A 17,290-nucleotide genomic window follows, 5' to 3' on the forward strand; every position below is an offset into this window, starting at 1 on the left:
GGATAATTAATAACCAGCAAAGGCTAGGAAGACAGCTGTGGGCTGATATTAATAGCCTAGGAGGGGGCCACGAAAAATTCTCACGATGTAAGCGGTCACGTCAGTAAGGGTTTATCGGCTATGAATTCAGGTGCACTTACTCACGTCAATGCTAGACACTGCAGAAGCGTAATCATGCTCCTGTCTCAGTGTGTTCTGTCTGGCTTGCTGAGCATCATGCCACTGCTCAACAAACAACCCAGATGCAGGAGAGCTGGAATTATTCATGGGACAGCATCACATAGGGATTATCTGTGGACAGGTGAGGAATACGGTGCTTTATTTTTTGTATTTACACAGTAATAAACAAGAAAAAGAGGGTCAGGGAGTATTTATTTAAAATAAAGGACTTTACTTGGTTTTTGTCTTTATCACAATTTTGACTATGGTGTTAGTAATGGGGGTGCCTTTCTATCACTAATCCCTGGACTTGATGTCAGCTGACAATACAATGTTGACATCAACCCCAATACTATTACCCCACTTACCACCACACCAGGGCAAGTGGGAAGAGCTGAGGCTGAGCACCAGAATTGGTACATGTAATGGATGCACTATTTCTATGGGGACTGATGTTGTTAGTCTGGGAGAGGCCATTATCATTGACCCTTCCTAGGCTAATACAGCCAGCAGCTGTCTGACTGGCTTTTGCTGGTTATTAATTATAGAGGGAACCCCACATCATTTTTTTGAGGGGTCAACCCTTGTTAATAACCAGAAATGGCTAAGTAGACAGCTGTGAGCTGATATTAATAGCCTGGGAAGATGAATGTTTATTACCCCCTCCCAGACTATAATCAGCCCCCAGCTGTCCACTTTCCCTCAGCTGCTTAATAGGAATTAGGGGGAACTCACGCCTTTTTTTACTTTTATTTATTTATTTTTAACCTAAATACATGAACATTAAATTACACAATCACTGCACTAATTATATACAGTATGTCACTGAAATATTTCTACCTATCTATTCTATGTGTACATCTATTCTATTCTGATGGTCACACTGTGAATTTAGTGTACTCGGTTGATGATATGTTGGGTTTTCTAGGAGATGATTGTGTAAAAATCGGACGGCACACGCATGGTACGTGTGCTGTGCGATTTTTTTCTTACACCCATTCACTTGCATTGGCAAGTCTCATTCGATATATGCAGCCACTCGCAGCATGCTGTGATTTTTTGATAAGTCCGATTCAAGCTGAGAAAAAAAATCGCAGATGAACAGAGAATCAATGACTAACATTAGTCAGAGTGTAATCCCATTTTTATGAGCCCTAATGATAATTATTTTCTGTTTACATTTTTTTGTTAACTGTATATGTAAAACATTTTTTGCAATGATTTTTTCCTATAACAATCTGTGCTACAAAGAAAATAGAAATGTTGCAATATTCAGACTGGCTACTGTGGCTATTTAGACTCATACTTACAGAAGACTTTTCAGAAGTCTCATTATCATCACAGGTATAATTACAATGACAGGTAACACAGGATCCACCTTTCACAATAGGTGATGGCACAGCAGCTGCTGCCCCCCCCCCCACACTCTTTACCCAGCCTCATTAGAGGATACAAAATAATAGAGACTGACTTTGTCTATTGCTGTTAATATAAAGGATAGAACTTTCCTACAATACATTCCCTTTAAGTGCCCAAATAATAAGGCTAAGAATGCTCGTTTGTAATTCTTGCTTATAAATTGTGCAATGGAAATTGCGGGAGATTGTATAAATTATTTTGCTGCCTGAATACAGTGAACGAAATTCGATTGAACGATTAGACGATCAAAGTTTAATTATTTTTTACAAGACTAACGTAACATGTAAATGCATGTCTGCAATCGACTGTATAACCTTTATTACGATCATATCATTAAAGGGTTTCTCCAACACTATTTTTTACTATTTTACAGTAGGCCTAAAAACTAACCGGCTGGTAGGTGCATCAATCTTTGGCAGCACAGACCGTTCTTGCTTGCGATTAAGCAGCTTTGGCTTCCGTTGACATCACATCGACAGGCCAGAAGTCATGATTTACAACCGGCTCCCCGCTGCCTAACTGCAGGGAGCCATGTGTTAATCAGCATGACATTGGCAGTTACGCCCCATTGACATGCAGATGTGACTGGTGCAATAAACTTAGTGTCTGTGTGAACTAACCCCAAGGATAATAGGATCTGCTGACTGCTAAAACTAAACAACTTCATTGGTGCAGTCAGGCCAACCATCCCTCTCTTCTCACTCTCTGTGCATTGTTGCTCTCTGATTGTGCATTTGCTGCATCTCTCACACAGTCACAAAGAAAGATGTGGCTGTTCTTTGTCTATGTATTCATACTGATCTTCTTTCAAACATATATGAATTTTCTGTAGCATTAGGACCCAAGAGACATGTAGAGGGATGGATGGTTGACCCATCGGCTTCTAGTAATAAAATACTGTAAATACCCCCTGTAAGGGCTCACCAGGTGAGGAGGATCCGCTAAGCCTCTGGTCCGGATGGGCACACGGACCCCAGGCGTTGGTGCAGCTTCCAAAGGACACGTGGAATCGTGGGGACTAGGACTAACTGGAAACTCAGGCGCAGACGGACCGAAGGAGTGGAACCCAGCAGGGATGGATGCGAGCTGAAACACAGTAGTACAGATAATGGAGCATACCAAACAAGGAACACTAGAGTCAAAATCCCAAGACACAGGTATGTGTGTCAATGAGCCTTACATAGATCAAGGGTGATGAATTCAGTGAGTCACTCCAGGCAACCTGTAAAATCTGATGTGGAGCACAACAGAGGGCAGCGGACACAAGAGAAGGAAGCGGAGCCTGGGGTACCTGGGACAAGTGTGTAACACCCCCACAATGAAACAACACACAGTATTGTACACACTACTCACCTAATTCTCGTCACATCATTTTAAGATCATTGTAAAATTAATATCCATAATAACTAAGTAACGTCAAAAACTGTTGCCCGTTAAGCAGTGATTCTGAGCTTATAGGCTTAAATTCTGAACATCCCATTAAAAATTTGTTTCTGAACGCAGAATACAACCGTCTCCGAGAATCAATAATCCCAGAGGCACTTGGCATTCTTGTCACAAACACCCAAGTGGATTAGTACTAAAGCCAAAAACAATTACCGTAACCTGGGAGACCTGCGGTACACTGCTAGATGTAATGTACAGTATATATACAAAACCTAAGGACAGCACAGCTCATAAACTGCAATTGACATTACTTACGTATCAGAATTCTTATGGAAATAATTTATGGACTTCCATGCGCTGCTTGACAAAATACAGAATCCCACTTACGGTGCACGTAGCCTTACGGTGTAAGATTAATCATTCCCAACGCGTTTCGAAGTAAGGACTACTTCTTCCTCAGGGAATGACAAACATGTCATCCCCTGAGGAAGAAGTAAGAGGTTTGTCATCCCCTGAGGAATAAGTAGTCCTTACTTCGAAACGCGTTGGGAATGATTAATCTTACACCGTAAGGCTACGTGCACACGCTGCGGAATGGGGTGCGGATTTGGCCTCGCGGATTTTGTAAAATCCACAGGTAAATCTGCAGGTCAAAAGACCTGCGGTTTTGCCCTGCGGTTTTTCATCTCCACAATGGAGGAGATGGCAAACCGCAGCGGAATCCGCAGAAAGAATTAACATGTCAATTTTTTCTGCGGTTTCAAAATCGCAGGAAAACCGCTCGGAAAAATCTGCACCGTCTGCATTGCGGTTTTTTATTCCCATAGAGAATAATGGTACTGTACACCGCAGCAGAATCCGCAGCGTGTGCACACACCCTAAGTGGGATTCTGTATTTTGTCAAGCAGCGCATGGAAGTGCATATATTATTTCCATAAGAATTGATGTATCAGCGGTCACTCAGTTTGACCTTTGGATGTGCAGCAGCTGACCACAAATCCTATGTGCTTGCTCTCTCCTACAAATAGGTGAGTGAATTTTTTTAATCTTTTAATATTAACTCGGATAAGACCCTATTGCGCTTTTCTGTTCCTTTAGTATATTACGTATCAGAATGAAAGAGGAAGATTCCGAGCCTTACCAAACTAGAATTCAACAGCAATGCTAATAAGCCACATGTAATAGCCTGTAACAAATTTTTCTTCTTTTTCAGAAGAGTTTGACAATTTGTATCTTGGTCACATACACAACCTTTACTTCATATGACCTGTGACAGTGAGATATGCCTCCCCAGGGCACAGCAAGTCACTGGGACAGTCAAATAAATGTTATGCTGTCTCATTCAATAACTGAAGGGTGCAATGTACTACTTGTTTAGGGAGTAACTGGTGCATATAATGTGTTAGCTCTAGACTTAGATAAATGGGATTCCATTCATAGTTGATAATATTGTGTACCTCATATAAAAAGCATATGCACACTGTGCAAGACTAGACGAGATAATCAGTGCAAATGTTGCACAGCAATACAACATATTTTATACGGATATTCAACCAAATAAGTATAGTGTATGCGATAAGAACAGTTTAGGCTCCTGTGCACATGCACAGTTGTCACCTGTTTGTAACAGATCCAGAAAAAAAATTAATTAAAATATAGATCAGCTACATATGGTGCAAAATGAAAATTATGCATTGTGATCCTATCTCCCCCTCACCCCCCAAAAAAACTGGGGGCTAGACAAAAAAGTTGTACCGACCATTTTCCCGATTCTTTGTAAAATGGCGAAATTTGTGCACAACACTGAGTTGCACAAAAATGTTGCGCTCTTTGGGCCAGCTACACCAAAATGGACAGAGTTGAGAGGGGGTGGGTGTGAAAAGGGGATATGATGCTGTGTTATTCACAGGTACGCAGGATGCAGTGACGAGACGGGAGCCGAACTGAACTTAGAATGTAACTTTTATACTTTATATATATTTATATCTATAAGGGCTATCTCGTGTAACCAGTAAGCTAACAGCAATTACCCTAGCAGGGATCAGAACAATAATACACAGGTAGCACGATAACGACTATTCGGTCAGAACCGGTAACTATGAGGCCGAGGTATGGCCAATACGGGTCCAGGAACTACGAGTTATCAACTACAACGTGTCACTTATCCTCCTCTGACATCCGGCAGAGTGGTGGTCGGTGTCTCTTCAGCGTCTCAGCCACTGGGCCCAGCCGACGAGGAGTTGAAGCAAGCTTTTGGCATTACTACGCCCAGGTAAAGTGTGGACACAACAGGCCCCTGTAGAGTTCCTCTGTGTTGCGCCTCCCGGCAGAGGCGGGATGGTGATAGCCAAGGCCCGGGGAGTGCAGGTAGCAGCCGCGGGCTGTAGTCGGGCGGCGGCGGCCACTGGTGGTAGCGGGCAGGCCGCAGCTGCGGGCTGGAGTCGAGCAGTGGCGGCCGTGGGTGGAGTCGGGCGGTGGTGGCCGCGGTTGCACAGTCGGTGTCCCGCTGCTGGGTAGCTCGGTGCCGTCTCCTCCCTGACCATGGTGATTCTACCTCCAATCCCTCTGGTCGTCGCTCACTCCTTCTGGCTCTGGCTCTCTGGCGCCCCTTAGTCTTCCTGCTCCTCCTCTCCTGTTCTTTTGAGTGCCCCCTGCTGGCGTTCTCAGCCCTTTTTATACCTGCTCCGCCCCCTCTCCTTCTAGAACTCTCTGGTCCGTCCTCTGATTACGTCCCCAGGAAACAGTCTCCCTAGGAACCTTGGTGACAGTCTCCTTGGTTCCGTTCTGGTTACACAGTGGGGACTCTCCCTCCTACACTGCCACAAATCATTTCTTACTTACATAATTTTTTACTTACGCCAGAAATATTACTTCAGTCTCTAGATTTGTGGCAAGGCGCACACCACTTCTAACATGCTCCTTATTTATTAGAGAACCTGTCAAGTGATACATGCCGCTGATCCAGGGCAGCATATATCAGACACTGGCTGTATGATTTCAGCCATTTATGTTTAGATCTGGTACGATGTGACATATCAAAGAATGACATTCTCTAAAAGCCGGGGAACAAGTTGCACAGGTGGCTTGTTGGACAGGCAGGTCCGCGGTGGCTTCTCTCAGCCCACTCCCCTGGATAGACAGGTCTATCACTACAAGCGCATGCAGGGAGAGACTTGTCCATCACTGGCAGCGGGTGGGAGGAAGCGGCCGGAGACCCACCTATCCGACTAGTCACCCATGCGGCTTTTAAACGGTGTTGGAATCACGGTGGAAATCATACAGCCAGAGCCTGATACATGTTGTCCGTGGATCAACTGTCAAATCCTTTAAAAACTGTGTGCCTCTTAATGAACGAGGAGTGTTTGACTCCAACATACCCCATGCTCAAGATCGGCGCTTTTTTTACTCAGCCACAAAACAACAGCAGCTGGAAAGGAGGCAAACTGAAGGCATTTAATGACATGTCCAATGCCATTCAAATGAATGGATCCTGTACGGAAACATTTCAATACCATCTATATGATCCCACAACAGATCCAAAAACAAAAAGAACTACTGTGCGTGTGAACATAACCGTAGACAGTTCTTATAAATCTGTCTCAATGTGGAACTCCATAAACCTCATCATTTCCAAAATTCTTGCATACACCCCTACATTTTATGATTAGGCTCCCAATGTGGTTTTTGCCGCAATTAAAAAAAAAAGTACAGCCGCTACATCTTTGGAAAATTGCTGCAAAAAAACAAAGAAAAACATATAATGATGCATTGTGTCAATGCAGCCTTAGGATGGAGGTGTGAACCTTGCTATTGGGATATCTACAAAGTAAAGGGAATTGTTTTTTAACTGTCAAATTCCTATTCCTGAAATATGCAAATGAACAACTTTATGGAAAAGATCTCAGTGGAGGATACACACCTAAGAAGGGTATAAGTACCCCCACATAATTACTGCACTGACCACAGAGTCATGAGTTTCTCATGTATATTTCTTGAAAAGAGACCTCTTTAGTGGAGGTGTGAGCAGACACTGGAAATTGTTGTCTGATTCACACACAGCCATCATTGAGACATTCCAACCCGTTACGAAAGCAATTCTCATTCAGTATTTTCCGCGTTTTCCAGTCTCTCCTGAGCTACTCCACTTGAATTATTGATGTAAAGATGAATCAACCAAGGCTGTATTTTTAGATACTCCATACTCCAGAGAATTTGGCAGTTTCCTGCACTGGGTTTTATCAAGTGATGTACCAGAATGAAGTGCAAACAGAAAGATCAATTCAGAAAACATCAAGGTTTGACAGGAACTGAAAAGTCACGCACAAAAAATGCTTAAATAAAGTAATATTTAATATATCACATACATATGAAGTATTACACGTGTTGTACAAGATTAGAGATATTGACTCAGCATTTGTCCCCAGGAATAGGACCATTCTTGTCTGTGGTTGTACTTGTTATTACAGCCCAGCCTTGTTCACCAACAAGGCTGTGCTTTAAACTGTCTGAAATACTCACCTCTCCTCTTTGCCTGCTGGCCGCAGGTCTGGTCTCTTCTGTGTCTTCTGACTTCTCAGGGCAGAGGACACGATGACATCACTACAGAACACCCTCTGCCCTGAGCAGTACAGAGCGTCAAAATAGGCTGAAGACACAGGAGATGAGGAGAGTGGAGATGCATCCAGCGGGGAACGAAGAGAGGTAAGTATTTGATTATTTATTTGTTATGCATGGGGCCCATTCTGTATGGAGCATAATATGGGGCCATTATTCTGTATGGAACATTAGATGGGGCCACTTATTATGTATGGAACATTATAAGGGGCCCATTCTGTATGGAGCATTATATGGGGCCCATTATTCTGTATACAGCACTATATAGGGCCCATTATTATGTATGCAGCATTATATAGGGTCCATTATATTGTATGGAGCATTAAATGGGTCCCATTATTCTATATGCAGCATTATCTGGGGTCCATTATTCTGTATAAGCATTATATGGGGTCCATTATTCCGCGGGAGCATTATATGGGGTCCATTATTCTGTGAGGAAAATTATATGGTGCCCATTATTCTGTATGGAGCATTATATGAGGCCCATTATTCTGTATGGAACAATATATGGGGCTCATTATTCTGTATGGAGCATTATATGGGGCTCATTATTCTGTATGGAGCATTATATGGGGCTCATTATTTTGCATAGAGCATTAAATGAGGCCCATTATTCTGTATGGAACAATATATGGGGTCCATTATTCTGTAAGAAACATTATATGTGGCCCATTATCTTGTATAAAACACTATATGAGGACCATTACTCTGCATGGATCAATATATGGGATCAATTATTCTGTTTGGAACATTATATGGTGCCCAATATTCTGTATAGGGCATTATATGGTACCCATTATTCTGTATGGAGCATTATATGAGGCCCATTATTCAGTATGAAGCATTAAATGAGGCTCATTATTCTGTATAGAGCAATATATGGGGCCCATTATTCTGTATGGAGCAATATATGAGGTCCATTATTCTGTATGGAGCATTATATGGGGTCCATTATATTGTGATGCCCATAATACTATATGGAGGATTATGTGGTGCCTATAATACTGTATGGAGGATAATGTGTTGCCCATAATACTGTATGGAGGACTATGTCATGCCGATAATACTGTATGGAGGATTATGTGGTGCCCATAATACTGTATGGAGGACTACAGTGTCCGGTCTAAAATTAAAACTTCTGAATCCCCCCAGGTCACGAACTGTGAGCTGCAAGAAGTCACTGGTTTCTGAACTATTGTAGAATTTATAATAGTTATCACTCATATAATGTAAGAAGTGAAATCTTTGGCACTGTACTGTATCTATATTTCTCTGTCTGATCCGTGCATCATGAATCGTGGTATGTGTTAATGTGGCCACTGAGACTCTTTTGCCGGGGGCCCACGAAAACGTGGTGTCGGCCCTGTTCAGTTAATTAGACGTGAGCTGCAATATCTAGGAGTTCATGCACAAGAGAGGAGCTGTTTTTGCAAAAATGCATTGTGTTATCTAATTTCATACAACTCCTTTAAATAAAAGTCTGCGATGGTAATATTACTGTATATAATCCATAGGGCTAGGTGTCCACAATCAGGAATAGTAGTGTATTGGACGCAATGTATTATCGTTGCCTCCAAAACTCTGTGTTCTAATTGCCGCACTTGTATGTCAGTACAGGCAGATTCATCACATGTAATGTTGCTGAATTGGTTAAAATCTGCAGCAGAGACTAAACTTTCCGCTACAAAAATTGACATGCTGGGGTTTTGAAATCTGCACCCCGAGTGAATTTACGCAGCAGTAAATAGGTAGAAATCCTATCCATTGTGCTTGTAAAGTAGAAGGCAGCGTTTTGGACGCAGCAACTATACCTGAATGTGGGCACGCAGCCTAACAGTTTCTTGATCACAGACTGCAACATTTATGACCCAATTTATGACAGGGCAGTGATTGACTACTGACTGCTGTACTGTATATATGCATACACAGAAAACTTTCAATCACTATTAGGGCTTGTGCACACACCTGATTTTCTTGTCCGAGAGCTATCCGTGGTTTTCACGATTGCATTAGTACTCATCATATTTTATGAGGCTATGCACATGCCTGATTTTTTTCCTTAGACTGAGTGGTCCACAGAAGAAATCAGAGACATGTCCGATTTTGACCTTAGTGTCAGCTCAACATCGGCAATGCAAGTCTAAGGGGCCGTGAAAAAAATCTTGCATGACAACTGAGTGCGATCATCAACTCTCATCAAAGTCTGATCAGAATAACAGGACCTTTTTTTCTCGGATCTGGAGAAATCGGTTATGTGATCACATAGCAGGGTAGGGAGAGGCAGCGGAAGTGCTCACCTCATGAATACATCAGACTCATAAAGTAAGGGCCTGGATTTCTTTTTCTCTTAATTATAAAGACCTTTATTGAAGATGAAGTGATCTCTAAAAAGCCTAAAGTTAAAGAGGACACATTTCCTTTGTATTTTAGGCAAAAAAAGTCACTTTTTACATTTTAAAAATTACAAAAAGAAAAATGGGAAGATGTTAAAGTTTGGGCACCCTGGGAGAGTTGTGTGCTCAGATAACTTTGACCAAGCTTTAAGACCTTAATTAGCCTGTTAGAGTTATAGCTTGTTCACTATCATCATTAGGAAAGGCAAATTTCCCTGCCCTATAAAAACTCAGCCTCTTCTAACTTTCTTCTAAAAACCAGCAGCCATGGGTTCTTCTAAGCATCTGCCTAGCACTCTGAAAATGGTGGAGGCCCACGAAGCAGGAGAAGGCTATAAGATAGCAAAGTGTTTTCAAGTTGCCCTTTCCTCAGTTTGACATGTATTAAAGAAATGGCAGTTAACAGGAGTAGTGAAGTCAAGATAAGGTCTGGAAGACCAAGCAAAATTTCAGTGAGAACTGCTCGTAGGACTGCTAGAGAGGCAAATCAGAACCACCACTTGACTGCAAAAGACCTACAGAAAGATTTAGCAGACTCTGGAGTTGTGGTACATTGTTCTACTGTTCAGAGACACCTACACAAATATCACCTTCATGCAAGAGTCATCAGAAGAAAACCTCTCCTGCATCCTCACCACAAAATTCAGTGTCAGAAGTATGCAAAAGAACATCGAAACAAGACTGATGCATTTTGGAAGCAATCCTGTGGACCGATGAGGTTAAAATAGAACTCAATGGCCACAATGATCAAAGGTATGTGTGGAGAAAAAAGGTCACAGAATTTCAGGAAAAGAATATCTCACCAACCATTAAGCATGAGGGTGGATCAATGATACTTTGGGGCTGTGTTGCAGCCAATAGCATGGGGAATATTTCCTGGAAAGAATGGATTCAATGAAATTTCAACAAATTTTTGATGCAAACGTAAAACCATTTGTAAAAAAAGCTGAAGTTGAAAAGAGGATGGCTTCTACAAATGGATAATGATCCTAAACACTCGTCAAAGTCCGTAATAGACTACCTCAAAAGGCACATGCTGAAGGTTTTACAATAGCCCTCACAGTCCCCTGATCTAAATATCATTGAAAATCTGTGGGTAGACCTCAAAATAGCAGTGCATAAAAGACGACCCAGGAATCTCACAGAACTAGAAGACTTTTCCAAGGAAGAATGGATGAAAATCCTTCAAACAAAAATTGAAAGACTCTTGTCTGGATACTTTTAAAACGGGGTGCTACTAGGTACTACCCATGCAGGGTGCACTAACTTTTGCACAGGCCAACTTTCCTTTTTGTAATTTTTAAAATGTAAAAGATGGCAATATTTAAATATTTTTTTTCATCTAAAATACAAAGGAAATGTGTCATCTTTAACTTTAGGCCACTAAGAGATTATTTAATTTTAAACTTGCTTAACTGTTCACAATAACAGTAATTTTGACCAGGCGTGCCCAAACTTTTACATGCCACAGACGGGTGATTCCAGTTGGGATACGAAGCTGCAACATGTTAAAACACTACTCCTAAAAAGATCTAGATTGTGGTGGAACAGGTTATTCCTGGTTAAATATAATGTATATCTAACAAAACGATTCCAAGGGGATTGAGAGTGAAAGTCATCCCTACTTTTCCCATTGAGGATGACGTATTTATTGCCAAGTGGGAGGAAGCATCTAATTTGTGTTCCCTGACTTTTTTACAACTTTTGGTTAATTTTAATTCTGCTAACATTGAGACATTGGATAAATCTATTGATTCAATCCATGAAGAAATACGTAAAGGTTGTCCATCTGATAAAATTCAATCCTTTGAAACTGAATTGGATAAGACCATGGATGTGGTGGTCAAAAAAATCCAACATAACCAATTGATCAAATTTAACAGGGACCTCAAAGACTATCAAATGAAGAAAGTCTACCTATGGAGGAACATTAATAGTTCCAATTTACATCGTACGGTTTCTAGTACTTCGGTTACCTCCATGAGTGGGCAATCGGATATATCACAAGTTTCGGTCTCTTCCCATGGTACTGGTGGGTCCAGTAGGCTACGGGACCACTCATTTCACCCCTATAAAAGGCACATAATGAACCAATCTGAATTTAATCAGAAGGATAATAAGGTGATCAATTTAAGTAATTATGATCTCACAAGGGTGGATTTGTCTTTATTGGGAAGAGGCCTTACTTTCTCACCCACCTCTAGCATTGATACCTTTACTGCTGTAAAGGACCTCAATCTTTTTGCTAGATCATTGCTGTTTAAAAGGTATTTTTTTAATGACGATCTCCAATATCTTTTTCCTACAGAGGAGGAGCAGGAGGCAGTGAGAACTCTGGAGACACTAGCGGCTGAACATGATGATGAGGACGGTTAGATTCCCCCGTCCATTCGCCCACGATCAGTGAAATTCCCTCGATTTACATCATGTCCGAGTATAGATTTATTTGTGCGTGTGGTGACCGATGAATTCAAGAAAATTCCCAAATATGGCAGAGGTGACAATCTAACTAAGAATGAGAGGGTGAGGCTAAGGTACCTTCAAAATCTTCCAGATGTGGTGCTGAAGCCGGCTGACAAAGGTGGCAATGTGGTGGTCTGGCCTACAGCAATGTATGAGAGGGAGGCATTCCGTCAATTAAACAACTCGGTATGCTATAAAAACTTACGTACAATCCCCTCTCTGCATTTGTTGCTAAATTCGATCTGATTGTCAATAAGGCCGTGATCAACGGCATTGTCACCAAACAGCTGGCTTCGGCACTCACTGTGAAAGAGCCCACCATAGCTAAATTGTACCTCTTTCCTAGAGTCCATAAGGACATTCGATCACCACTGGGTAGACCTATTATATCTGGACAAGGGAATTTCCTTGAGAACATCAATAAATGGATTGATCATCATCTTCAGCCGTGGGTGTCCAGTCTCCCCTCCTTCCTCAGGGACATGGGAGATCTGTTGCGGAAGGTCGATGGACTCTGTATGGAGAGTGATTCTCTTCTTGCTTCTGTCGATGTTGAGTCCCTATATACCAACATTAAGCACGTAGACGGCCTACGTGCCGTTCGATTTTTTCTGACTACCTCCACCATTTCGGTGGGACATAGGGACCTCATCTTGGAGCTTCTCGAGTTCACCCTCACACACAACTTTTTTGTGTTTAAGGGGTCCTTCTTCCTGCAGCTCCAGGGGACTGCCATGGGTGCGGCCTTTGCGCCGTCCTATGCCAACCTCTTCTTGGGGCTGTGGGAGAGGGACCTCTTCCTGTCTGATAAACAGGGGTCGATCGAGCGTGTCCAATTGTGGGCACGCTATATCGACGATATCTTCTTTATCTTTCAGAGCAGCTCCAGCGACCTTCTGCAATTTAAGTCCACTTTGAAAAGTAATGATCTTAACATTAGACTTACTTTGACTTGGGATCCTGTAAAGATCAACTTTTTAGATGTCTCCATTAGAAAATATGTGGGAGGAACAATTCAGACGGATATTTACCGTAAGGAAACATCCACTAATACCCTACTTCATGCCTCATCTTGTCATCCGCATCATCTTATTAAGGCTATTCCTGTGGGGCAGTTCCTAAGACTTCGTCGTATCTGTTCCACCAATGCAGATTTTGAGAATCGTGCCAATGAATTAAAAACCTGCTTTTTATCACGTGGATATAGTAGACGGAGTGTTAAAAAGGCCTACCAATGTGCCAAACATGCAACTCGCAATGATCTGCTCTACAGGAACCGCAATAAATCTGAAGGGAATGACATTGTGAGATTTATTACTTCTTTTCACCCTCAGCAAGGAATGACGCGTGATGCAATGAAAAGGGCTTGGCCCATCCTTATGGTTGATCCGATCCTAAACAAATTTCTCCCGGAGTATCCGTCCATCACTTTTAGAAGCGCTAGGAATTTACGGGACCAGGTGGTAGCTAGTCATTATTTTGATCATCCAGTACATACCTTTTTGGATGATATTCCGGTCAGGCATGGATGTGCTCCATGTGGCAGATGTATAGCCTGCCCTAATATTGAACGAAGTACCTCGTTTACCAACTATGATGGTACCAAAACATTTTCCATCAAGCAGCGTATATCATGTACCACTTGGTACGTGGTATACTATGCTACATGTCCCTGTGGACTCATTTATGTGGGTATGACCACACGGCAGTTAAAAGTACGCACGAGGGAGCATGTCTTGGGTATACAGGCTGCCTCTGTCTGCACCGATAACTCGAGTTTGAAGACCTTGCCTAGGCACTTTAAGGAATTTCTCCAGTGTAATGCTACATTACTTAGAGTTCGGGGTATTGATGCTCTCAACATTAATATAAGGGGTGGTAAATTGTCTAATCGTTTAGCCAGGTCAGAAACCAGATGGATCTGGACTTTAGGTACCATTCACCCATACGGACTAAACGAAAACATTTCACATGTCCCATTTCTGTAGCTCTGCCTGGTTGAGCATTAACGTGAGCACTGTGGTTTTGTATTACTTATTTTAATATCCTTGTTTTATATTTTTGTAGTATCTTGAATATGATTCGATGTCTTCTGGAAATTGTGGAAGGTGTTCGAAGGTTTTTTGAAGATATATGAATAAAGCCGCCTTAATGGACCCTATATCCATTATGATGTTTCTTTGATACACTATTATGTTGTGTCATGTATTTATTCCAATGTATTATTGTCTTGTTTAGATTATATTATTGTTTACTATGCTATTGGTCAAGTGTATGTTGTATATATGGGGTGCTATATACCTGTATACCTTGCTGTGACAGGTTTTTGGTGATATCTGTATTGCATGGTAGCTTTTTTAGGCACCCACTATATTTTGGTTAATTGTATTTCGGTAACTTCTATTGTGCCCTGTATTTGATTTGTGCACTTGTATATGTATGTTTTATTTTATTTCATTATATGTGTATACATGCATATTTTTCTATGTATGCATATATTTGCGAGGGTATCTAGACATCCGTCAGGTGTACTTTATATGTAGCGATACTTTCCATATATATTATTGTGGCCATATGTGCATGGGTACGCAATTTTTCTTATAGCATAGACCCAATATATGGTGTCTGTTTAATTGAGAGTATTGTGCTCTTTTACATGCATATTAGTCTGTAAATGTACCTTGTACGTGATTACTTACTATTGGTACGTTTATTTATATATGCCCCAATGCAGTACTATGTATAATCATGTCTCTCTTTTTCCTTATGCCACATAATTAAATGTAGATCTATGTTGAATTTAGTCTACATGTAAATACTTGTGTGAGTACCTTGACGCTATACTCTCTCTTATATTACACACAACGTTTTACTGTTTTGTGTATTGTTTTCTTTTTTTGCCCTGAAATTTGCCCGGTTTTTGCACGGTATTATCTGTGCGCATGCGTGCTGCTCGTCAGTCAGACGGTGGATGTTTCCTGCTTGGTGACGCTGGATCACGTGGGCCCGCGTGTTTCCGGCTGCGCCGCAGCATAGGCTCTGCTGATGTATGTCGGGTGGTTCGCGCGCATTGATTACCTCCGGCGGGCGCGCTATATAAACCCGGTGGCTGCGCCTCTTTTCACGCACCATGAGGAAGGAGCTTTTTGGCTCCGAAACGCGCGTCGGGGACATGACTGACCTCACTGTCTTCACCGCTTCCAGGTAAATATATTGCAGCCAATATGATCTAATTGTTATGGTGCCTCCTTTGAGCACCAGCTTTGTAATGGCCTTGTGTCTTTATTGTGTCAGGGAATTTTGTCAGCCGAATTATAGGTAGCAGCACTTGCTATACGATGACTGTTCAATACACTTTCTGATATATTATCTATAATGATGTGTCCCTGACCTGTTATAAAGTTTTTTACATCTATTATTTTGCACACCATTTTCCTGGCCCTGTGTTTGCAGTGTGGTTGGCCTTTATGACCACTGTGCATGTCCATCTGTTTATCCTCCCATTCCATGTACTGTATGTCCATATTTTATGAGTATTACTTAATAAACATTGTTGTTTTATGGATTTTTTGACTGCTTGTTCTTTTGGTATTTTCTAGGTACTACCCATGCAGGGTGCACTAACTTTTGCACAGGCCAACTTTCCTTTTTATAATTTGTAAAATGTAAAAGATGGCAATATTTAAATTTTTTTTTCATCTAAAATACAAAGGAAATGTGTCATCTTTAACTTTATGCCACATAGAGATTATTTAATTTTAAACTTGCTTAACTGTTCACAATAACAGTAATTTTAACCAGGCATGCCCAAACTTTTACATGCCACTCGTGTGTATGTCTTGCGTTTAAATATATATATATATATGTATATATATATATACACACACATATATACATACAAGTATATATATATATATATATATCTAATATATAAAGCTCAAGTGTGTGTATGTATGTATGTATGTCTGGTATTGGCATCCGCACCGTCACAGCTGCATCAAACAAAATTGGGCACAGTCACACGTCTGGACCCCGAGAGTGTCCTAGGCTATGTTGTGAGGCAAAATTTTAACCTCGTGCGTTCTAATTCACCAAACAATTTTGCCCCTATCTACATAATGGGGAAAAAGTGTGTTTGTATCAAGCCCCGCCCCTCATTATGATGTCATAATGGTTGCCATGGCGACGCTGTCATCATAGGTTGCAAGCCCCACCGCTCACTACGATGTCATAATGGTTGACTATGGGATGGAGGATGTGTGATGGGTAGAGTTGAGCGACTTTTGGTTTTTTAGGGTCGCGTTTCGTTTCGTGAAACCCGACTTTTCCAAAAGTCGGGTCGAGCAAGATCGTCCGATTATAGGGAAAAGTCGGGGTCGTCCCGAAACACGAAACCCAATGTAAGTCAATGGGGAATAAAAGTCGGCAGTGAGAGGAGGACAGGAAACACACCAACAGTGCCCATTTGAATGCCAAAAGCATCAATTCTTCTTACTTAAGCTTGTCAACCTTAATTAACTTCATAATATAAGTTACGCACTGAAAAATGGGTGTTATTTGGCTAAAGTTGTGGGGGGGGAGGGCTGGCTGCAGGTTTTCAGGTGCCCTGGGCGAAAGAGCGCCCCTTTAACACATACCACAACTCATCATGCTCCGATACGGCAGATAAATAGCGGTATAGTACAATGAAAAATACCTCACTTTTTACATCTCATGACGAGGCCCATCTATTTCTCCATACAGAATCATTGGTCCCATATGTTTGAAACAGTATATGATGAGCTCCACATAATGCTACAGTATATGTTGGTCCCCATGGATGAAGCTCCACTGTCTTATGGGCCCAAATAATG

The 17,290-nt window shown here is 41.6% G+C and overlaps 1 protein-coding gene across 4 annotated transcripts in view; it reads right to left on the reverse strand.

Moving 5' to 3' along the window:
- PPFIA2 (PTPRF interacting protein alpha 2) overlaps positions 1-17,290 on the reverse strand; it is a 592,307-nt gene that overhangs the window by 425,635 nt on the left and 149,382 nt on the right. For 2 of the 4 annotated variants that reach the window (XM_073556977.1, XM_073556976.1), the window contains exon 3: positions 2,503-2,664. The exons of the other annotated variants lie outside the window; for them this stretch is intronic. In XM_073556977.1, the coding sequence (XP_073413078.1) occupies positions 2,503-2,664 (162 nt within the window). The remainder of the gene's footprint in view (positions 1-2,502; positions 2,665-17,290) is intronic. 4 annotated transcript variants of the gene reach the window in all.

This window comes from Dendrobates tinctorius, unplaced genomic scaffold (assembly GCF_039654945.1).
Source record: "Dendrobates tinctorius isolate UK_male_01 unplaced genomic scaffold, ASM3965494v1 ptg000241l, whole genome shotgun sequence".
Taxonomy (NCBI): Eukaryota; Metazoa; Chordata; class Amphibia; order Anura; family Dendrobatidae; genus Dendrobates; species Dendrobates tinctorius.